Below are 23,479 nucleotides of genomic sequence, written 5' to 3'. Positions count from 1 at the left end.
ATGGCTGAGTAATATTCCATTGTATATATGTACCACATCTTCTTTATCCATTCGTCTGTCGATGGGCATTTAGATTGCTTCCATGTCCTGGTTACTGTAAATAGCGCTGCAATGAACATTGAGATGCATGTGTTTTTTCGAATTATGGTTTTCTCTGGGTATATGCCCAGTAGTGGGATTGCTGGATCATATGGTAATTCTATTTTTAGTTTTTTAAGGAACCTCCATACTGTTCTCCATAGCGGCTGTATCAATTTACATTCCCACCAACAGTACAAGAGGGTTCCCTTTTCTCCACACCCTCTGCAGAATTTGTTGTTTGTAGATTTTCTGATGATGCCCATTCTAACTGGTGTGAGGTGATACCTCACTGTAGTTTTGATTTGCATTTCTCTAATAATTAGTGATGTTGAGCAGCTTTTCATGTGCTTCTTGGCCATCTGTATGTCTTCTCTGGAGAAATTTAGGTCTTCTGCCCATTTTTGGATTGGGTTGTTTGTTTCCTTAATATTGAGCTGCGAGAGCTGTTTATGTATTTTGGAGATTAATCCTTTGTCCGTTGATTCCTTTGCAAGTATTTTCTCCCATTCTGAGGGTTGTCTTTTCATCTTGTTTATGGTTTCCTTTGCTGTGCAAAAGCTCTGAAGTTTCATTAGGTCCCATTTGTTTACTTTTGTTTTTATTTCCATTCCTCTAGGAGGTGGGTCAAAAAGGATCTTGCTGTGATTTATGTCATAGAGTGTTCTTCCTATGTTTTCCTCTAAGAGTTTTATAGTGTCCGGTCTTACATTAAGTCTCTAATCCATTTCGAGTTTATTTTTGTGTATGGTGTTGGGGAGTGTTCTAATTTCATTCTTTTACATGTAGCTCTCCAGTTTTCCCAGCACCACTTATTGAACAGATTGTCTTTTCTCCATTGTATATCCTTGCCTCCTTTGTCATAGGTTAGTTGACCATAGGTGCGTGGGTTTATCTACACTTTCTATCCTGTTCCACTGATCTATATTTGTTTTTGTGCCAGCACCATATTGTCTTGATTCCTGTAGTTTTGTAGTACAGTCTGAAGTCAGGAAGTCTGATTCCTCCAGCTCCATTTTTTTCCCTCAAGACTGTTTCCGCTATTTGGGGTCTTTTGTGTCTCCATACAAATTGTAAGATTTTTTTGGTCTAGCTCTGTAAAAAATGCCATTGGTAATTTGATAGAAATTGCACTGAATCTGTAGACTGCTTTGGGTAGTATGGTCATTTTCACAATATTGATTCTTCCAATCCAAGGACATGGTATATCTCTCCATCTGTTGATATCATCTTTAATTTCTTTCATCAGTGTCTTATAGTTTTCTGCATACAGGTCTTTTGTCTCCCTAGGTAGGTTTATTCTTAGGTATTTTATGCTTTTTGTTGCAGTAGTAAGTGGGAGTGTTTCCTTAATTTCTCTTTCAGATTTTTCATCATTAGTGTATAGGAATGCAAGAGATTTCTGTGCCTTAATTTTGTATCCTGCTATTTTACCACATTCATTGATTAGCTCTAGTAGTTTTCTGGTGGCATCTTTAGGATTCTCTATGTATAGTATCATGTCATCTGCAAACACTGACAGTTTTACTTCTTTTCCAATTTGTATTCCTTTTATTTCTTTTCCTCCTCTGATTGCTGTGGCTAGGACTTCCAAAACTATGTTTAATAATAGTGGCGAGAGTAGACATCCTTGTCTTGTTCCTGAACTTAGAGGAAATGCTTCCTGTTTTTCACCATTGAGAATGATGTTTGCTGTGGGTTTGTCATATATGGCCTTTATTATGTTGAGGTAGATTCCCTCTATGTCCACTTTCTGGAGAGTTTTTATCATAAATGGGTGTTGAATACTGTTAACAGCTTTTTCTGCATCTATTGAGATGATCATATGGTTCTTCTTCTTCAATTTGTTAATATGGTGTATCACATTGATTGATTTGCATATATTGAAGAATCCTTGCATCCCTGGGATAAATCCCACTTAATCATGGTGTATGATCCTTCTAGTGTGTTGTTGGATTCTGTTTGCTAGTATTTTGTTGAGGATTTTTGCACCTATATTCATCAGTGATATTGGTCTATAATTTTCTTTTTTTTGTAGTATCTTTGTGTGGTTTTGGTATCAGGGTGATGGTGGCCTCATAGAATGAGTTTGGGAGTGTTCCTTCCTCTGTAATTTTTTGGAAGAGTTTGAGGAGGATGGGTGTTAGCTTTTCTCTATATGTTTGATAGAATTCACCTGTGAAGCCTCTGGTCCTGGACTTTTGGTTGTCGGAAGATTTTAAATCACAGTTTCAATTTTACTTGTGATTGGTCTGTTCATATTTTCTATTTCTTCCTGGTTGAATCTTCGAAGGCTATACCTTTCTATGAATTTGTCCATTTCTTTCAGGGTGTCCACTATATTGGCATAGAGTTGCTTGTAGTAGTCTCTTAGGATGCTTTGTATTTCTGTGGTGTCTGTTGTAACTTCTCCTTTTTCAGTTCTAATTTTATTGATTTGAGTCCTCTCCCTCTTTTTCTTGATGAATCTGGCTAATGGTTTATCAATTTTGTTTATTTTCTCACAGAACCAGATTTTAGTTTTATTGATCTTTGCAATTGTTTTCTTTGTTTCTATTTCATTTATTTCTCCTCTGATCCTTATGATTTCTTTCCTTCTACTAACTTTGGATTTTGTTTGTTCTTTCTCTAGTTCCTTTAGGTGTAAAGTTAGATTATTTGAGATGTTTGTTGTTTCTTGAGGTAGGCTTGTAATGCTATAAACTTCCCTCTTAGAACTGCTTTTGCTGCATCTCATAGGTTTTGGATCGTCGTGTTTTCATTGTCATTTGTCTGTAGGTATTTTTTGATTTCCTCTTTGATTTCTTCCGTGATCTTTTGGTTCTTTAGTAACATATTGTTTAACCTCCATGTGTTTGTGTTTTTTACGTTTTTTTCCCCGTGTAATTGATTTCTAGTCTCATAGTGTTGTGGTCAGAAAAGATGCTTGACATGATTTCAATTTTCTTAAATTTACTGAGGCTTCATTTGTGACCCAAGATGTGATCTGTCCTGGAGAATGTTCTGTGCGCACTTGAGAAGAAAGTGTAATCTGCTGTTTTTGGATGGAATGTCCTATAAATATCAATTAAATCTATATGGTGTATTGTGTCATTTAAAGCGTGTGTTTCCTTATTAATTTTCTGTTTGAATGATTTGTCCATTGGTGTAAGTGAGGTGTTAAAGTCCCCCACTATTATTTTGTTACTGTTCATTTCCTCTTTTATAGCTGTTAGCAGTTGCCTTATGTATTGAGGTGCTCCTATGCTGGGAGCATATATATTTATAATTGTTATATCTTCTTCTTCGATTGATCCCTTGATCATTATGCAGTGTCCTTCCTTGTCTCTTGTAACATTCTTTATTTTAAAGTCTATTTTACCTGCTTGAGTATTGCTACTCCAGCTTTCTTTTGATTTCCATTTGCATGGAATATCTTTTTCCATCCCCTCACTTTCAGTCTGTATGTGTCCCTAGGTCTGAAGTGGGTCTCTTGTAGACAGCATAAATATAGGTCTTATTTTTGTATCCATTCAACAAGCCTGTGTCTTTTGGTTGGAGCATTTAATCCATTCACATAAAGGTAATTATCGATATGTATGTTCCTAGTACCACTTTAATTGTTATGCATTTGTTTTTGTAGGTCCTTTTCTTCCCTTGTGTTTCCCACTTAGAGAAGTTCCTTTAGCCTTTGTTGTAGAGCTGGTTTGGTGGTGCTGAATTCTCTTAGCTTTTGCTTGTCTGTCAAGCTTTTGATTTCTCCATAGAATGTGAATGAGATCCTTGCCGGGTAAAGTAATCTTGGTTGTAGGTTCTTCCCTTTCATCACTTTAAATATGTCATGCCACTCCCTTCTGGCTTGTAGAGTTTCTGCTGAGAAATCAGCTGTTAACCTTATGGGTGTTCCCTTGCATGTTATTTGTCATTTTTCCCTTGCTGCTTTCAATAAGTTTTCTTTGACTTTTATTTTTGCCAATTTGGTTACTATGTGTCTCGGAGTGTTTCTCCTTGCGTTTATCCTGTATGGGACTATCTGCGCTTCCTGGACATGGGTGGCTATTTCCCTTCCCATGTTAGGGAAGTTTTCGACTATAATCTCTTCAAATATTTTCTCTGGTCCTTTCTCTCTCTCTTCTCCTCCTGGGAACCCTATAATGCGAATGTTGTTGCGTTTAATGTTGTCCCAGAGGTCTCTTAGGCTGTCTTCATTTCTTTTCATTCTTTTTTCTTTATTCTGTTCCACAGCAGTGAATTCCACCATTCTGTCTTCTAGGTCACTTATCCATTCTTCTGCCTCAGTTATTCTGCTATTGATTCCTTCTAGTGTAGTTTTCATTTCAGTTATTGTATTGTTCATCTCTGTTTGTTTGTTCTTTAATTCTTCTAGGTCTTTTTTACACATTTCTTGCATCTTCTTGATCTTTACCTCCATTCTTTTTCCGAGGTCCTGGATCATCTTCACTATCATTATTCTGAATTCTTTTCCTGGAAGGTTGCCTATCTCCACTTCATTTAGTTGTTTTTCTGGGGTTTTATCTTGTTCCTTTGTCTGGTACATAGCCTTCTGCCTTTTCATCTTGTCTATCTTTCTGTGAATGTGGTTTTTGTTCCACAGGCTGCAGGACTGTACTTCTTCTTGCTTCTGCTGTCTGCCCTCTGGTGGATGAGGCTATCTAAGAGGCTTGTGCAAGTTTCCTGATGGGAGGGACTGGTGGTGGGTAGAGCTGGGTGTTGCTCTGGTGGGCAGAGCTCAGTAAAACTTTAATCCACTTGTCTGCTGATGGGTGGGGCTGGGTTCCCTTCCTGTTGGTTGTTTGGCCTGAGGTGACCCAACACTGGAGCCTACCTGGGCTCTTTGGTGGGGCTAATGGCAGACTCTGGGAGGGCTCACGCCAAGGAGTACCTCCCAGAACTTCTGCTGCTGGTGAGACACAGCCACCCCCCTCCTCTTCAGGAGACCCTCCAACACTAGCAGGTAGGTCTGGTTCAGTCTCCTATGGGGTCACTGCTCCTTCCCCTGGGTCCTAATATGCACCCTACTTTGTGTGTGCCCTCCAAGAGTGGCATCTCTGTTTCCCCCAGTCCTGTCTAATTCCTGTAATCAAATCCCACTAGCTGTCAAGGTCTGATGCTCCAGGAATTCCTCCCCCCTGTTGCCAGACCCTCAGGTTGGGAAGCCTGATGTGTCGCTCAGAACCTTCATCCAGTGGGTGGACTTCTGTGGTGTAAGTGTTCTCCAGTTTGTGAGTCACCCACCCAGCAGTTATGGGATTTGACTTTATTGTGATTGCGCCCCTCCTACCGTCTCACTGCGGCTTCTCCTTTGTCGCTGGATGTGGGGTATCTTGTTTGGTGAGTTCCAGTGTCTTCCTGTCGATGACTGTTCAGCAGTTAGTTGTGATTCCGGTGCTCTCACAAGAGGGAGTGAAAGCACGTCCTTCTACTACGCCATCCTGAACCAATCTCCAACCTCCGATACTTTTTAATTCCCAAAATAGTTTCTTCAAGATAGATATTATTATTCCATGAGAATTTAGTCAACTGTTGATCCTTTAGAAAGCAGTCTTGGAAAATCTGAGCTTTCTTAATGTTTCACATATTTAAAAATAAAACTTTACAAAGAAAAATAAAATCCTGGAGTTGAATACAAATAGAAACAAAGAAAGCTAATTATATAAGAAATTACAGGGAAAAAAAAATTCAGGTAACTTTGAACATAGTATACAGTAGGTCAGAGTCTCAGGACAAAAAGAAATCTAAAGAAATCTTGAATTTTACTTAGTAGGTTTGTTATTGGTAGAAATAATAGTGTAATTCCAAAGTGATCTTATTTTATTGTAGGATATAGCAAATAATATATTAAGCTGCTGGAAACGAGGGTTCTCCCTGTGGGCAGAGCAAGATACAAATAGAGAATGGAGGGAGAATCCTATGGTGTTGAGTTGGAGCTGGATTATCAGTATGAATACATGATATAAAAAACTTTCAAGATTTCCTAATCCTATCCACATAAAGGACCTAGAAGCAATGACACCCTAATGGCTCATCTAGTTATCTGGATTTTGATATCTAATTACACTTCCCCAGTAGAAATAGGGCTCCTTGGAGAAACAGGTGATTTCAGGTATGGGACAGGGAAAGTACGAGGTGACCATGACACATCTTATTGTGCCAGAAAGTAAGAGAGTGCTCATATACTGGTAGGGACATGTCAGAAAGACCAGGGGACAGCTTAAAGGGGCACCCACTGACCAAATTTGAAAACGTTTGAGCATAAAAAAGAACAATGATGATAATGAAAATGGAAGCCCATAGTGATACTCTTTTATATATTTATAAAGAGAGAAAAAACAGCAATTGGTGGATCCAGGTAAAAAGTATGCTGATGTTTATTGTGCTGTTCCTTTTACTTTTCTGTAAGTTTAAAAATTTTCAAAACAAAAAGCAAAAAGTAAGGAGAGCAAACCAAACAAAACAATGAGATCGCAGTACAATACGGAAAACGTTAGATAGTTGGATAAACCCAAGGCAGCGATGTGAGAATACAACAATGTTGAGGTACTACAGGTGGGAATGTGGGCAGGTGCAGCCATTCTGGAGCTCAAGTTAGCTACTACTTGGTCAAATTAAGTACAGGCAGGTACTATGACCCAGCAATTCTGTTCCTGGATATACAGCTATATCTACGGGAGGTAATAACTCTTCACCAAAGATTTTCAGCTCTGCACCTACTAGATATATGGTAGGATTACATTTCTCCACCCCCTTGAAAGTCAGCTATGGTCATGTGAAACTTGCTTTGACTAATAAAATGTAAATGGATATGATATGTCCTCTTCCCCTTGCAGTAGTAATCGTGAAAACGTATGTCAGGATGAAGTTTCCATCAACTTGAAAGACTGAGTGACCTTGATGAGCTAAGTATTCCTGCTGATGTGGGTTGAACATGTAATATGAGTGAAAAATAAATCTAGTTGGTGTTTTTAAAAAATGAACAAATAATATCTAGCTTACAGGATGGCTGTGAGAATTCTTTAAGACAATGCAGGTAAAGTTTCCAGTACACTGACTGACATATTATGTGTTCAGTAAATATATTTTTTTCCTTGCCTTTCTTTCCCCTTCATTCTGCCCATCTGGCAGATATATCCTTACCTGGATCTGTTGGAAGAAATGTGCAATATCTTGATCTGGCTGATTCCCAGAGGCCAGCAACCGACTTTTGTTTTCCATGAATCGCTGCAGCTTATCAGAGAGATGCTCAAACATCTCTGCCTGGGGCAGAAGCTTCTTTAGGGAGCTCTCCTTTTCTTGCTGCTGTAGCCGGAGCTGTTCGAAGCGCTGGCTCACCTCGGCCAGTTTGCCCTGCAGCACTGCGGCCGAGTTGCTGTCTGCTGTCTCCATGAATCGGGTCACCATCTCACGTGTGGCCTCCAAGCTGCTCTTCTGCCGAGCAATGTCCTGCTTCAATTTCTGTCATCAAGAACACGTCTGTCAGCTCCTGGCTCACTTATTCCAGGATATCTGAGCCACAAACTAATAAGCTTCTAGTAACTACATGCTCACCTCCTCAAGGAAGGTTGGAGGATTGCAATTGAAACTTCAGAATACCATCAATACCCTTAGTTCTCCACCCCATGTGACCAGTGACTTTGCCATCACCACTTTTCCTCAAGCTTACCAATGGTTTGGAAATTGGGTAGACAAACCTTTACATGGATTAGTCAACATTTCTAAGTCTTATTAGAAGATTAATGGAAATGAATTCTTTTCCTGATACTTTTTCAAAATGATATCATTATGGAACATGGCAAATATACCCTCTATGCTAACTCCTGGGGCACAGGTCTCACCATGTTAGTGGCCAGGGCCTCCTGTATGACTCCTGATGACAGCGGTGCCACCTTCTCCTCTTCCAGGTTATTTTCAACTTCACTGATGGACTGCAACAAGCTGTCCAGGCTTTCCTGGACACTCTGAGACTGGGCAATGGCTTTCTGCAGCAGAGCAGAGCGCTCTGCCAAGCTACTGGAGAGGCTTTGGAAATGGCTGAGTATGGAATCTGGAAATTCAAGGCCATGAGAAGAGAGAGTGGGGACAATTTTTGTGTTGCACTTTAAAAAGAAAACATATTTAAATTGTACATGTTAGTTATAATAACAACAGAAATCAAGACAAACAGAAAGAAAAATAAGCCTAAATACATCACTATTTGAACCAAATTCAAGAAGCATTATATATTTAGCACCTACTAAGTGCCAGAAATTGTGCTCGATGCTGAGGACTAAAGATTATTATGATAAAGTCTCTGCCTTCTACAAACCTTAAAACTCTAAAAGAGAGCATAGGTAGTGGAAGGCACATCAACTAACCACAATAATAAAATCATAAGTGCTATATTGGTACTAGGAGTACTGTACTAGAGAAACCCGAAGGAAGAATGATTAGTTCTTATCTTTTACTTCTTCTTGGGGGTCGGGGCGGGGGTGGTGTCAGGACTTTACAAAGGAAGTAACTTCCCGGTTACATGAGCAAGATTTCATCATGCATGGTAAGGACTCAATAAATGTTAGCAGCTAAGCAATAGGAAAAACTTCAGGGGTAAAGTAATGAGGAAATGACTTGGGAAAGGAAAGAAGTCGGGTGTGGCTAGAAGGCAAGTGCCTGGGGAAAAGAGGTTGAAGTCAGACCATGAAGGCCTCGTATGGTGTAAGAATAAAGTTCATTAGAGGGTGAGCTATTCGTGTTTATATCCACAGCCCCTAGCTAGCACCACAGATACTTGTACAACACAATGTGATATGTTACAGAACAGAGGCACATACTAGGAATTAGGGGAACACTCTGGCTATCGCTGCTTCATACCTGTAGTTTCCTGAACATGCTTGTGGTCTGGGGCTGGCTCCCCTTCAATTTCCATGAGGTCATGAGCTACCTTTTGGAGCTTTTCTACAGGTACTTGATGCTCAGCCAATTCCTCCTGCAACTGCTGCTTATCCATGAAAAAGGACAAAAGAAAACCATCACAGTGCATAATCAAAGCTGGTTCTAGGGATTGAGAGCTACTGAGCAGCTTTATAGAATAAATTCTGTTTATCCATAGCCACAGACATCAGAATAAAGTTTTTAGGAATCATATGTTGTCCACGGCATCCCAACCACTGCCTTTAACCTATGCAAGCATTTGCTTCGCTTTGAAGCTACTCTAAGCCATGCAGCACAACAGCTTGTGTATTGGCTCACCTTTGTGGTCACAAGCTGCTGTTGCAGGACCCCAGGGTCAGAGGCAACAGTTTCTGAGAGGAGCTTCTCCACGTTGGCTTCACAAGCTTTCATCCAGGCCTGCAGGCTTTCGGCACTGCTCTGGAACTGCTGATACTGGCCTAGCAGCAAGTTCAGGTGAGCGCCCAGTCGTGTACACTGCGCCATAAGAAAAAAAAAAGAAGGGAAAGCAGACTTAAGTGGGTCAGGCCAAGGGCAGCAGCTTCCCAGGCACAGTCCAAAGAGCTCTGGCTATGTTACAGGGAACTGACTGTAACTACAGTTAAGGTTAGTGTGGGCCCCCACAGATAGATGGTAGCAACAATTTTCTGTAAGTGGGGTCCTGACTGTTTGATCCATACTATCCACCTCCACTTTATTATATACCTGGGAAGATTTAGTTGTATGACAAGCCACCAAAGAAATATACATCAGGTTGCAGGCAAAGGTGGGGACTGAGAGGTACAAAATGTGTTCCTTTTGGGGGTGAAAGATGTTGGCAAAAAGCACAAAACAGGTAAGAAGAACTGACTGGATTCTATATCTTGGGAGCTAAAGGGAATTCTTTGATAGGGAGGAAGATAAGGGTTTACCCTAGATGTTCTGTCCAGTAATAAAGACTGTGTATTTGGTTTAAGTCTCCCTGTGCTCTGTCTCTTGGGAGGCCATGGCTGCTGGCCAGGACACAGGGAGGTGAGCACTTCTACCTTCACCACTGCAGTGAGACATACCCCTGGATATTGCTCAGATCAGGCATGAGCCCCTGGGCCTCTATATTTTGCAGTTTTTCAGAACTCATAAACACTCATTCTACCCATGGTCAATCTACAAATCAGCTTGTTCACTGTGTCTGAGGTTCTTATTGTAAGCCCCAGAAACCACCCACAGTTGTGTGAGGGCTGCCATGACTGTTACACCAGGGGCTGCCAGGAACCTCTCCTCTACCTTTGAATGGAGAGCACTGTATCTTTCTGTTGCATCCTTCAGCTTGTCCTTCACTAAGGTTCCAGTTGCTGATGGTTCTTTGCCTTCCTCAAGGCTGTTTTCTGTGTCCAAGACTTTCCGTCCTGAGATAGTCACAAATCTCAAGTCTCCTTTGTGGGAAATTACGTCCTCCGAGAAGCTCCCCTGTCGCTTGAGTAGGGCGGGAAGGGCCTCGGGGCTGCTGTCTCGCTTGTGCATGTTCTCCAGCTCTTTCTCAGACCGTTCCAGCCAGTTTTCAAACTCTCGATGATCCTGCAGAAACTTCTGCAGCTCATCCCGTAGTGTCTGCACCTGCTTCACTTCTGCCTCTGACCGGGCCAGGGAAGTCACATACTGCTCCTTTAGTTCTCCGAGCTTTTCTTGCAGCATCTGCTGCTCCTCGGGTGTGAGATTGTGGCCATGCTGGTCCAGGAAGGCCTGAGCAGACTGGGTGGCCAGGATGAAATTTTGCTGCTGCGACAGCAATTCTTGGTGACGAGCCTGGCAAAAATCCCCACAAACAAAGGACAATCAGTAGGGAAACCACAATAACTTGTTTATGTCTACAGCTAGAAGTAGGGAGAGATCTCAATAGGTCACTTTTCCAGCTGCTCAGAAATCATTAATATCTCTCACTCTCTATGCATTATGCCATCTACTAATCCCAGATGAACTGACTTATCTAGGATCTGACAGTTTTCATGTATTATCTCATAATACTCGTGCCACCATCTGTAGTGTAGGCCGACCATATAATTCCCATATCAAGGATGGGATAACTGAATACCAAAAAGGTGTTGTATGTCTTGACTAAGGTCATGCAGATAGTTAAGGGACAAACTGTGACTTGAACCTGACTCTCTTCATCACTAAACTACCCCAGATCTAAGAGAAGGTACAAATGGCCAACTAAAACTACCCACACTGATGGAAGGAGACAGTAAGCTGCATAAGTCATACATATGACGGCATAAAAACTGCAAATGCTAAGCTGTGAAATGTGTCATTCACATATCCTTGAAGACTGTCCCTACTAGAAAAAATGTTGGAAAATTAATTCATTAAATAAACAATTTGTATATTAGTGAGAATAGACTGTATTTCTGGATAGTACAGGTAATCTGTACGTTTTATTTGTATGTGTTATGTCAAATATGTAGACATGTAGACCTTTTTTCTGTTTCAGTGGAACGTAAGTTCTTTTAGGACAGTTGTGGTTGCTTGGTTTTGTTCCTAAAATGTTCTTCCTGAGTCTAACAGAAGTCACTGGGAGCTCAGTAAGTGTTCTTAACTATCTATACTGTTTATGCAACTCCCTAGAGAAGGACAACAGCAACCTGATAGCTTCAGCTTCCGACGTCATCTCAGGGAAGCTGGGGTGACAAATATATCCTGCTCAAAGAGACAGTAAGGGACAGTACTACAGCTTGTCTGTATACTGCCCAGATGTCCCCACTCTCATCCACCCACAGGTAAGACAGTGTCCTTCCTAGATGGAGCTGCCAGCAAGCAGTATCCGGAAGCCCCTGTGACAGCAGGACCATTTCTGCTCTGTGCCAAGACTGCCATGGCTTTAGGGTACACACTACAATGGATCTTCCAAGCACAGAAGTAGCATGCAAGAGGCAGAAATCCTATGAATACAAAATAAGGCAATTGCCCACACAGGCTGTTCAACAGAAGCATGTCAGCTAAACCAGTTTTGTACGCTATAAAGGTATCACTAACGTATGTGATCTGTGTGTCTTCCAAGTTCCCTAAATACTCTTTCAATCATGTAATACAATATACCTGCATATATCAGTTAATGTCTTGGAGATGGTGGATCTGGCTGGTTCACTGGTTTATCTCCAATACCTGTCATGCATCAGGCCCTCAATATTTGCTGAATAAATAGATGAGTAGAGATGAGTAAGAAATAGTTTCCTAAGGGCAGCAGGGAACTATTAAAAGGGTTAAGCAGGGACACAGCATCTTAAAAAGATCACTTAATAGTGTGGGAATGGATTGGAGGGTAAAAGCCAAGAGTCAAGGAGACCAGAAGTTACATAACACAAGTGAGAGCTGATAGCAGTCTGAACTGCAATTAATATCTCGATGGAGATAAAAACGTGTGGATGATTTTAAAAGAGCTATAAGAAGCGTGGGGTTTGATGACTGATTCAATATGGGAGAGTGAGGGAAGGAAAGGAATCTAGGGTGATGTTTAGTCCAGGCAAGTAAGTGGGAATATAGGAAGGAGAACATGTTCAGTGGGGGAGGGGTACTTTAGAAAATAGGAGGTCTAGTTCTCAGGTTGAGGTGCCTGTGGTTCCAAGTTGCAAATAGGCAGATGGATTTATACACTGGTTTGAAGCTCAGAGCAGGCATCTGGGCTGGAGACAAATACATACATGAAAACCACTAGTACAAACGGGAAGTGAGGTGTCATGGGTGGATGAGAATACCCAAGGAAAATATATTCTGAAAGACGAGAAGAGGCCTAGGCTACAACCTGGAAGCATATCAGTATTTCAAAAGCTGGCCAGAGGAAAGGGAGGAGGATTATCAGGGCAGATAGTGCTATGGAAACAAGGGAGAAACTATTTCAAGGGGAGTGGTCAAGACTGTCAAGGCTACTGAGAAATCAAAGAAGATATGAACTGAGAAGTGCTCACTGGACTTAGGGCAGGAGGTTATGGTGACTTGCCCAGGGCAGCAGAGGTTCACCCAGCATTGTAAGAACAAGCTAACATGCTCACCTTCAACTTCTCACATTGCTTGTCCAGCGTCTCTGGGGCTTGGTTCACCCCCATGTGACCATCAGTGGTATCCAAGGCTCCTTTCTCCAGGTTACCTCCTGAGACCGGCTCCATCTGTCCACCCAATGATCCCACTGAAGTCAACCAATCCAAGAGAGCATCGATCTTACTCCTGTTCTCTTCCAGTTCCTTTGCTGCTTTACTCTGAAAGCCACAGGGGGAGTCTAGTGAGAAGGCCTTAGATACTCAGCTATGAACCAAAGGTTAAGTAAAGGGGAAGACATTTAGGCTTAAAAAAAAAAAAAAAAGAAGAAGCAGCTCTAAGGCTGGGTATAAACAGTCTTTGCACCCACAGAGAAAAATAAGCATCTTCTAAATCTGTTGAAAAATAATTTAAAACAATCCCTAAATTTGATCTATATCTCACTGCTTTTAATAAAGGAGCAGGAGGGCGGCAAATCCCAGGATTTGAAAGGGCTTTGTCAAGAGATGATTTAGTCCTGGCACCTCCAAGCTTTATGGAATCCCTTCTAGGTACGCACAAGTTATACACTGCCTTGGTAGGATAAAAAATAGCACAGTCACACTCAATTAACTTTCTGTTCTTCCTTAAGGAAAATGCAGACTACTCCCAGCGTTTTCTCTGCCAAGTAGAGCACTGAATTCTGAAACTTGTCTCTCAAATTCTATTTTCTGACTCTTCAAGTACTTTAATAAAACAGGTTATGCCAAGTGATATATTCATGTATTTCAGAATTCATCTTAAGGTAACTTACTTCTCTTTCCACATTCTCTACCTCCCTCATTAGTGTACAAGTTCACAGCCAGAAAAAGAACTTTGATTCAATAAGCCAGTGCTGAGTGGGGTGCAGCAGACCATGAGACTTTACCTTCTTTTAGGTTTATCCCAGCGCCATGACTTCCCACTGAAACTATAGTGGCAGCTTGAGGATAGCTTGTGGCCCATTAAGACTGCCCAGGTATTTTCACTAGTACCCTTGGATCACCAGTCCAGATTCAGGTTAGAAATATGCCATTTGCTTTTTCCCCAGGGATGATGATGATGATGGTGATGATTGGGAATATGAACTTACTACCAACTATTCCTGACTTAAAGTCCTTCAGGATGTTTCTTATAAAAATAAATATTGGCTCACAGATCTGCTCCTGAATTAACCCTTTTTTGTGATTCTATGCTCTCTGTAAAGCAGTTTCCCTTCATTACCTTTTATTTGTGTAGGTACCAAAATTTTCTTTTTTGAAAAATACCAAGCATCACAGCAGTCTGGTTACCTTTTCAGTCTCCTGCTGTAAGGCTGAGGTCACCACTTCCTCCAGCTCCTTCTGGGCCAGCTTCGTCCTTTCCTGGAGAGCCTCATACTGCTCCTTAGCCTGATGAAGTTTCTCCCGGAGAGCTGTCAACTCATGGCGGCTCAGCTTAGCTTGGTTCTCTGCCAGGAACCCTTCAGTGTCTTTGACAACACTGGCAAATGAGGTGGCATGATTCTGAATGTCACCCTGTAAATCCTTAACATACGAAAACAGGATGGCAGAGGCTTCAACTTTAGAACTTCTAAGACCTCTCAACAGCATGAAGATGAATGACTAGGATGACATTATCTGCAATTGACGTATGTCCCTGAGTATAATTTGCTTAAGGTTTATGCCTAAACCAATGGAGATAATAAAATTTTAAATGCTTCTAAATTAAGAAACTTTTTAAATATTTAATTTTCTAAGAAAAATTTAAATTTCTAAGAAGATATTTAGTGAAGACAAAAAAGGAGACCGCCCATAAACATGATTTTTATTCTGCAATGAGTTATCCTCAAAGAGATCATTCTTCTATAAAGAAGAGTTGACAACAGGATTCTAGCGGAGTTAAGGCCTGGTTGGTCCTTTATAACTCTCTTGGTTATGACTCCTTAATCCTAATGTAGCCTATAAGGCCCAGAGTGATCTGGGTCCTACCCTACAGACTCATCATTCACTAATCTTCCTTTTCTTCTTTGCAGTCCAATTGAACTAGCTTTCTTTCAGCTCTTGAATACATTGTGCTCGACCCCATTCCCACCTCCAGACTGATGTACAGGCCTCTGCCTGGCAATTTTCTTCTTCCTCCCACACCTTCATGCATCAACCCCTATGTACCCTCTGTTCCTCAGTTTAAGTGACACTTCTTTAAGGTAATCTTGATATCCAAGTCAAGACTGGGTCTCTCTGTTATATGTTCTCATGTAACTTTTCCTTTATAGATACAATACTGAATAAATTATATGTTCATTTTTGTGATTATTTGTGTAATGTCTGTCTTTTCCAAGACACTGTAAGCTTCATGAGAGCAGGGACGTTTACCATTATGTTATTGGCACTAAGCACTGTGCCTGGCGCATAGCAAGCCTTTATAAATACTTGAAGGAATGAAAAAAATGAGTTAACTCTTACTGACCTTCAAGTCACTTTGGTTCTTCTGCAAAGCAGAGAGATCCTGCTGGGTGGCTCTACCTTGATGGCCAGCCAATGCTCTTTCTGCCTGTCCTACCCAGTTGCAAAGATCCTCCAGTTTCTGGTGACAGGTATTTTGTTGTTTCTGCAGGGTCTAATTAAAATGCAAAGGGGCCAAGAGACAATTAATGATTCTCATTTTATAAATACAAGATAACTCCCTGAAATGTAAAACAGGAAGGTTATATCTCAAGGATGGAAAAGTTGGTGGGAGACTAGAGGAGGAAAAGGCACAGAAATCATATTCAGAAAGCTCCCCTCAACTGGATCATCTGTTAATCTGGGGCTATGGTCGGGATTATAATCGGGGTGATTTGGGATGAGAATGCTCCCAGGTTTTGGTCTGGAAGCTCCTTTGCCAGACTGCTGTTATTATCCTTGGAAATGGAGAACAGAGAGCCCAGATGCTTAAAATCCACAGATGATATTGGTGGTAATAATAAATTAGTGGTTCTGATCAATTCGACTGGAACTGGATGATACACTACATGTTAAGTCATAATATGGAAAATTAGAAGGACTAGACAAGGAGTAAAAATCAGGAAACTGGATAATTTATAAGCTAATTGAGTTTCTTAGTAATTGAGCTGATTTTATATAAATCAAACTTCTCACAAATGCAGACACCCATTAAATGGAATGATTACATGCCAGGCATGAAGGGCTTGGCTATTTTGAGAAGGGAACTGCCCCAGAATAGCAACGGGCTCAGTCCTTCAGGTGTCTATACCATTACCCAAGAGAAAAGCCAGCCCAAGGGGAGGAGGGAGTACGCTTCTGTGCCTGATCCTTTCTCCAGACCTCTCAGTCGCATGACACTGAAGCACCTGATTGAGCAATTGAGCATGATGTGTTCTCCTGACCATCCTTCTAGAACCGTTTTCTACCTTCTGATGGTGTTTTAGTCACCTGCACTTACAAACAGGTGCCCAAATTGGCCCTCTCTCCCCCTCTTTAGGACAAATAGAAGGGCTCTGGAAGAGAACTCCTAAGAGTTCTTCAGCTGTAAAACAGGATCTTCATGGGTTAGGATGGGTGCAGACTGAATCTGAAAAAAGCAAAGCAAACAAGTTAACACACAGACATACACATGCATTCAGGGCAAATATAGAGAGAAGCAGAGCATTTCTGACAATAACAAGGTTAATAAACATTGTGGAATTAATTACACACTTAGAGAGAATGTTCACATGCAACTGTATCACCGTCTGCAGCTCAGGAGCCTATCCTGGATGCAGGCTGTTATTATCTTAAGGTGGCCCAGACCAATGCTATTTCGTTAATTATCCATAAGCTACACCAGGCTATATAGATTCCCAAGTGAGGACACTGCAAATTTCCAGATATGGAAGGTAACCTAGTATTTTACTTCAAATTCAATAGAGCTGAAACAACTAAGCAGTAATAAGGGACATACAGACTTGACTTTAAGCCTTTAATACCCTTTAAGCCTGACTCAAAAGCTCAATTCTACTTTGCACAATATTTAATAAAAGAGACCCTGAGATAGTTTTGCTGGTGACAAGGACAATTCTAGTATCATCTTGCTGAATTCCAACTTATTATTCAAACAGCAGAAATGGCATAAGCATCATTCTTGGTATTATACGGTTATGATGTTACCATTAATGCAATTATGTTGAGTCCTGCAAGAAGAGGCTTGTGATAGAAGGTGGTGAGATGATTAGTTGTTTCCCCCCACCCCCCAGAATGTATCAAGAGTGCTTCTACACACCGTTTTCCAATAACTGAATAAGCACTGGGCACAAGAGTGTAAAGAACGGTGCTAGAAAATAATAATTTCAAATGTGCTAAAAAATTAATATGATTCTGATAAAAATCTTTTTGTCAGCTGTTTGAAGGTGGTCAAGGAACCTTACTGTTAATCATTTGAAAAGCCCCAGAATAAAACTGATTTCAGGACCATTCTTCTCAAGAGCTCAGAGTACCTAAATGTTCCTAACAGTCCTCAAAAGAATACTGAGGGAGAGAGTAGGAGAAATAAGGGCTAGGGATAAAATTTTCATTTGAAAGTCAGAGACAGTGACAGTAGAGACTCACTAAAAAGAAAACGCTTGCACATGCATACACACGTAAACACACGTATTCTCTCTCTCACACACACACACATAAAACCAAAAACACAGCAAGAAAAACGGCCAGAAGAGCTGCCTCCTGGACCAGAACCAAACTGGCCTGAACCAATCAAAAACTGGTAAACGCAGGCTCCTGGAATCATGATAAATGGACTCTGGCCAGAAAACCCAAAGATAGAGGACATCCCAGAGACCAACTGAGCCCAGCTTCTGGTTCAGCCTGACCTTAAGCCGGGCTGCCTGCTCCATCTGTTGAAGACGGCCCTGCAAGGCATCCACCTGGGCTGTGGTCCGTTCCACATGGTCCTGGAAGGACCTCTGCAGTTCATTCAGAAGCCTTAGCATCTGTCGGTTCTGCTGAGGAGGCAAGTCCTGGGCGTGCTCGGAGATAAAGAACTGAATATCAAAGGCAAGTGCATCCAGCTGAGATTTCCTCTCAGCCATGGGCTGTTTCAAATCCTAAGGTAAGTGGGGAAAGGAAGAAAAAGAAAAAAGAAACTTCTTATTCTCTGTAGAAGCAGAAGCTGTTGGTTCTAATCAAAGAATCAACATGATCAAACAGAGGTTAATTTCTTGCATTTTTATAACTGACACTGATCATTTCTAGGGCCAAACCGAAGTCTCTCTCACTTCTGGCCTCTCCAAACCCCTCGCATATTACAGTTAGGTTTTCTTTACTAGCCCTTGATTTCTAAATGCACTAAGCTTTCAATTATTTATAATAACAGAATTACAGTACAGCTAATCCCAGGTGTCTGTGAAAAAATGTATTTTTTTAAGTTTTGGAAAGTATAACATGAATTTTTGGTCTGAGATATATCTGTCTAATTGTATTTTCTTAGATTCAAATACCTATTTGTATTTGTCTAGCCCTAGTACCTGGTAGGCCAGAAGTGAGAAAATATTCGATTTATTTTTGGTTCACTGAAATTTGACTTTTAGAGTAAATAATGTTGCTTACACATTTTAAAACTGTAAAGGATTACAGTCAGACTTTCTTATATAATAGTTATATTGCTTCTTTAAAGCAGTAGAAAACTGCCTAAACACTAGAATTTATCTGTTTTCAGACAATTAAAAAGCATGCAATTTTCCCACAAACATTTAGTGATCATCAACTATGTTACACTGGATGCAATAAAAAACATAGAAACAAAGTAAGATATCTACACATCTATCACTTTGAAATTGAGCGTAGTCAGCAATCTTGAAAAGCAGGCTGGGAGGAGGGCTTCTAGATATTTATCACAAGACTATACTTCCTCCATGTGTGAACACATGGATTTGGGAAACTGTCACTAAGGAAAATGAGGCTTAGGCTGTGGCTCTCTTTCTATAACAGAATTTGTATAAGGTATAACTAGGCAAGGATCCCAATGCATGAGATGCTCTGTTTTCATATCTCACACTGTATCTTAGAAATTTTTCTCACCCTTGCTTCTTTTAGTACTCTGCCCGTGAACAGATAAAGTCTGCTACTCATTCCTCCAATGGTATATATGGATAAAAGGCTATGAAAGAAGGCGGCAGGCCAACTCTTGCAAGATAAAGAGGGACGAGCTTGCATACAAGGAAGCCTGACCACAGACAACATTTAGGTCTGTATCTCCTAAGACTGGGGAAAATGAAGAGGATGGAATAGGAGGGAACATCTCTAGTTCTGCTCTGACTTTAGAAAGAGTTTTAGGAGAGGAATATCTATGGCAGACCATGGATAAAACAACGTGAGTATCACCTGATATTACTTTAAGTATAACCAAAAGAAATAACAATGTTGGAAGTGGGGATGGGGGAGAGAATCCTCGGCTCATATGTATCTCAGAATCTTTAACCTTCTCTCACTGACTTATAAAAAGAATCACGTAACTTGGAGTTGGACAAAAAGAAAACCATCTCTTGAGATCAGAGGTCGGCAATCTGCAGTCACCGAGCCAAATCTGCCTGCCACCTGTTTTTGTAAATAAAGTTTTTTTTTTTTAAAAATAAGTTCATATTTTCCAACTTCTTTGGACAAAAAGAAAACCATCTCTTGAGATCAGAGGTCAGCAATCTGCAGTCCCCGAGCCAAATCTGCCTGCCACCTGTTTTTGTAAATAAAGTTTTTTTTTTTTTTAAAATAAGTTCATATTTTCCAACTTCACTTTTTTTTTAAATTTATTTTTGGCTGTGTTGGGTCTTCGTTTCTGTGCGAGGGCTTTCTCTAGTTGCGGTGAGCGGGGGCCACTCTTCAACGTGGTGCGCGGGCCTCTCACTATCGCGGCCTCTCTTGTTGTGGAGCACAGGCTCCAGACGCGCAGGCTCAGTAGTTGTGGCTCACGGGCCCAGATGCTCTGCAGCATGTGGGATCTTCCCAGACCAGGGCTCCAACCCATGGCCCCTGCATTGGCAGGCAGATTCTCAACCACTGCACTACCAGGGAAGCCCGTAAATAAAGTTTTATTGTAACATGTCCACAACCATTTGTTTATGTACTGTCTATGGCTGCTTTCATGTTTCAACAGTAGCGCTGAATGGCTGCCACAGAAACAGGTCACCTGCAAGGCCTAAAATATTTACTATCTAACCCTTTATAGAAAAAGTTTGCAAATCCATGCTCTAGCTCACTGATCAAAGCTGGTGTGTGAGAGGAAAACATAGGCAGAACACTCTAAGACATAAATCACAGCAAGATCCTTTTTGACCCACCTTCCTAGAGAAATGGAAATAAAAACAAAAATAAACACATGGGACCTAATGAAACTTAAAAGCTTTTGCACAGCAAAAGAAACCACAAACAAGATGAAAAGACAACCCTCAGAATGGGAGAAAATATTTGCAAACGAAGCAACTGACAAAGGATTAATCTCCAAAATATACAGCTCCTGCAGCTCAATATCAAAAAAACAAACAACCCAATCCAAAAATGGGCAGAAGACCTAGACACTTCTCCAAAGAAGATATACAGATTGCCAGCAAACACATGAAAGAATGTTCACATCACTAATCATTAGAGAAATGCAAATCAAAACTACAATGAGATATCACCTCACACCAGTCAGAAAGGCCATCATCAAAAAATCCACAAACAGTAAATGCTGGAGAGGGTATAGAGAAAAGTGAACCCTCTTGCACTGTGGGTGGGAATGTAAATTGATACAGCCACTATGTAGAACAGTATGGAGGTTCTTAGAAAACTAAAAATAGAACAACCATATGACCCAGCAACCCCACTACGGGGCATATACCCTGAGAAAACCATAATTCAAAGAGTCATGGGGGCTTCCCTGGTGGCACAGTGGTTGAGAGTCCGCCTGCCGATGCAGGGGACACAGGTTCATGCCCCGGTCCGGGAAGATCCCACATGCCGCGGAGCAGTTGGGCCCATGAGCCATGGCCGCTGAGCCTACGTGTCCAGAGCCTGTGCTCCGCAATGGGAGAGGCCACAACAGTGAGAGGCCCACGTACCGTAAAAAAACAAAAAACAAAAAACTAAATGTAGCTGACTTTCTCAAATGGAAAGTCAGACTTTCTAAGAAAGGCAAGTACAGACACCAGTTTGCCTAGCAGAGAAATAAAATTGATAAAACTCAAAAGGACAAATGAAACATGCTCGAGAACCGGTGGAGTGCTTACCTCACACTGTTGGAGATGGTGACTCAGGCTGTCGATGGCATCTGTTTCATCGACATGCTCCTTGTTGTTCAGAATAAGATGGGTATTGCCAACCCAGGCTCTTAGATCTTGAAGTTTGCCTTCTAGCTGTTCATACTGATTTAAAACTCTAGTCTAAGAAATAAATGGCAAATTAGATAATAAAATTCTCCAAGCCTACCCAGAGTTTGTGAGCCTTTGTGAATAAAAACAAGAAGCTACCTTTTTTACTTCTGCAGCATTCTGGAGGTGGAGTAGTCTGGAACCCCAGGTGTCACTCACAGAGCTGAGGGACTTTTGAAGATTCTTGGCATCTTTTTCTAGAGCCTTCAACAGTTGAGCTGGGACTTCCTGAGGCTGGCTGATGATAATCTGATTCACACATTCCAGTTCCTGACTCACCACCGTGGACAGATCCTTTAGCTCCCTGTCTACCACCTGAAGGCATACAGTGGAGTTACCTCCAAAATCAAGACTAGAAATCTTGCTGTCTAGGAATCAGCTGTGAACACATTTTTCTGTCACCTCAAGCCTACCCAGGCTTTAGGGTTTATAAAGTGTTTTTATAGACATTCACTAGTTTATTTGGTTCTCACAATAATTCTTGAAGTAGGCAGAGTAGATATTATTATCCTGGATTTACAGTAGAGATGCCTTAGTGCTTAAAAATGTGAATTTGTTTTCCCCTGAGGTCGCCCACCTGGTAAGCAAGAGAGCCAAGACTTGGATTCAGGTTTTCTGACTCAGTGCAATGCTCCTCGCACTACAACTTGCTGCCTCTCCAAGAACAGAGCAGAAGTATATGTTATTTTGTATATGTGTCATTATGCTTTAAATAATGTTATGCAATATAAGTCAATCAAAGGACAAGTCTTCCACTCCAAAGCCCAAGGGAACAGAACCAATGCATATAAAAATATCCCAAGCCAGCTTTCCCACTCAGCTACTCCTCAGTAGAGAAGCCAGAAACCAGCTGTGGAAGAGCTTGGTAGTTGTTCTGGGCATCATCCTCATTTCCCCTTCAGCCCCCCTGCCCAAGGCCATACTCTAGATACTGAGAGAACTGGTAAACCTCTACAATCTCTGTCCTCATTGTGGCTCCAATCCTGTGACAACTCTCAGCCTCCAATTTCAGTCGAAGAGCTATTCCTCCTCCCGCTCAAGGCTGTCTTAAGTCTATGTCTTTCCATGTCCTCAGGGACCTCATTCCACCAGGCAGCACTTCCTCTCTCCTCTAACTTCAAATTCTCCTTTTCTATTGGTTCTTTCTCCTCAGCCTAAAAATTCACTCAAAGCGTTCCTCTTTTAGTCCATCTCCTCTAGCTAGTGTTCTACCTCCTTCCCTTGCCTGCACTATCAAGCTTCTGGAAAGAATGACATACATTAATTGTCCACACCTTCCAACCTCCCGTTTATTCTCAATGCAACCTAGTTTATATCCCATGACTCCACTGTAACTGTTCTTATCAAGGTCCCCAGCAACTCTCAGGCACTAAACCCCCTTTTAGTCCTCACTGTACTCGGTCTCCCTACTGCATTTAACACTGCCGACTACTCCTCCCTTGAGTCTCTTCTGCTTTGGCTTTTGTGAGACTAGTACTCCCTGGTGTTCTTCATAGATCTCTAGTTACACTTTTCCAATCTATTTTTTGTCCATTAAATGGTAGTGGTTTTGAACATGTTTTTCTTCCTGAATAGTCTTTATTTTCTCCACGCTGATGGGCCTGGAGGAAGTCTCTGGGAACCTACCTTGGCCTGACACAGCAGATCCTGTAGCTCTGCCAGATTTAGCTCTAGAGGTTGAATTTGTTTGGTCCTCATTTCAATGTCTCGTAATAGAGACAGATAGGATACCAACTTCTCATCATGTTCTAGGCAGAGCTGCCGGTTAAATACATTCTGTGGAGCCAAAAAGAAAACTCACTCAAATCTGACATACTCCTTTAAGTCTGCTTTTTAAGCAGGCAGGGTCTTAGAATAGAATAGAAATTTTTACTACACGTTGGGTGGAATGAAATAAAATATGTTATTTTGTCTAAACTGTCTCAAATCAATAGACAAAAAAGTGATTTTATTATATTTCCTCAGGGAGCAGAAGCTCAAAATTATCAATCTATAAGCATCATTTTAGCGAAACTTCCAAAACCTATTCTGACTTCAGGTACCATAGCCTCAGTATTTTAAATTAGCTTCAATGTTAGTGTCTAACTTAAAACCCTTGCAAAT

At 41.1% G+C, this 23,479-nt stretch overlaps 1 protein-coding gene across 14 annotated transcripts in view; it reads right to left on the bottom strand.

Annotated features, from left to right (window-relative positions):
* MACF1 (microtubule actin crosslinking factor 1) overlaps nucleotides 1-23,479 on the bottom strand; it is a 282,110-nt gene that overhangs the window by 103,288 nt on the left and 155,343 nt on the right. For 8 of the 14 annotated variants that reach the window (XM_024738722.1, XM_024738718.1, XM_024738719.1 and 5 more), the window contains exons 37-48: nucleotides 23,003-23,152; nucleotides 21,476-21,691; nucleotides 21,236-21,388; nucleotides 17,849-18,082; nucleotides 15,472-15,621; nucleotides 14,316-14,549; nucleotides 13,023-13,226; nucleotides 10,264-10,782; nucleotides 9,301-9,477; nucleotides 8,923-9,046; nucleotides 7,911-8,119; nucleotides 7,213-7,530 (exon numbers count right to left, since the gene is read on the bottom strand). In XM_024738722.1, the coding sequence (XP_024594490.1) occupies nucleotides 7,213-7,530; nucleotides 7,911-8,119; nucleotides 8,923-9,046; nucleotides 9,301-9,477; nucleotides 10,264-10,782; nucleotides 13,023-13,226; nucleotides 14,316-14,549; nucleotides 15,472-15,621; nucleotides 17,849-18,082; nucleotides 21,236-21,388; nucleotides 21,476-21,691; nucleotides 23,003-23,152 (2,688 nt within the window). The remainder of the gene's footprint in view (nucleotides 1-7,212; nucleotides 7,531-7,910; nucleotides 8,120-8,922; nucleotides 9,047-9,300; nucleotides 9,478-10,263; nucleotides 10,783-13,022; nucleotides 13,227-14,315; nucleotides 14,550-15,471; nucleotides 15,622-17,848; nucleotides 18,083-21,235; nucleotides 21,389-21,475; nucleotides 21,692-23,002; nucleotides 23,153-23,479) is intronic. The other 6 variants (XM_024738728.1, XM_024738729.1, XM_024738732.1 and 3 more) reach the window with 2 other exon arrangements.

The sequence above is a fragment of the Neophocaena asiaeorientalis genome, unplaced genomic scaffold, assembly GCF_003031525.2.
Source record: "Neophocaena asiaeorientalis asiaeorientalis breed wild unplaced genomic scaffold, Neophocaena_asiaeorientalis_V1.1 scaffold106, whole genome shotgun sequence".
Classification (NCBI taxonomy): Eukaryota; Metazoa; Chordata; class Mammalia; order Artiodactyla; family Phocoenidae; genus Neophocaena; species Neophocaena asiaeorientalis.
Note: the sequence above shows the minus strand (reverse complement) of the source record. Positions and strands in the feature narration are given on the sequence as shown.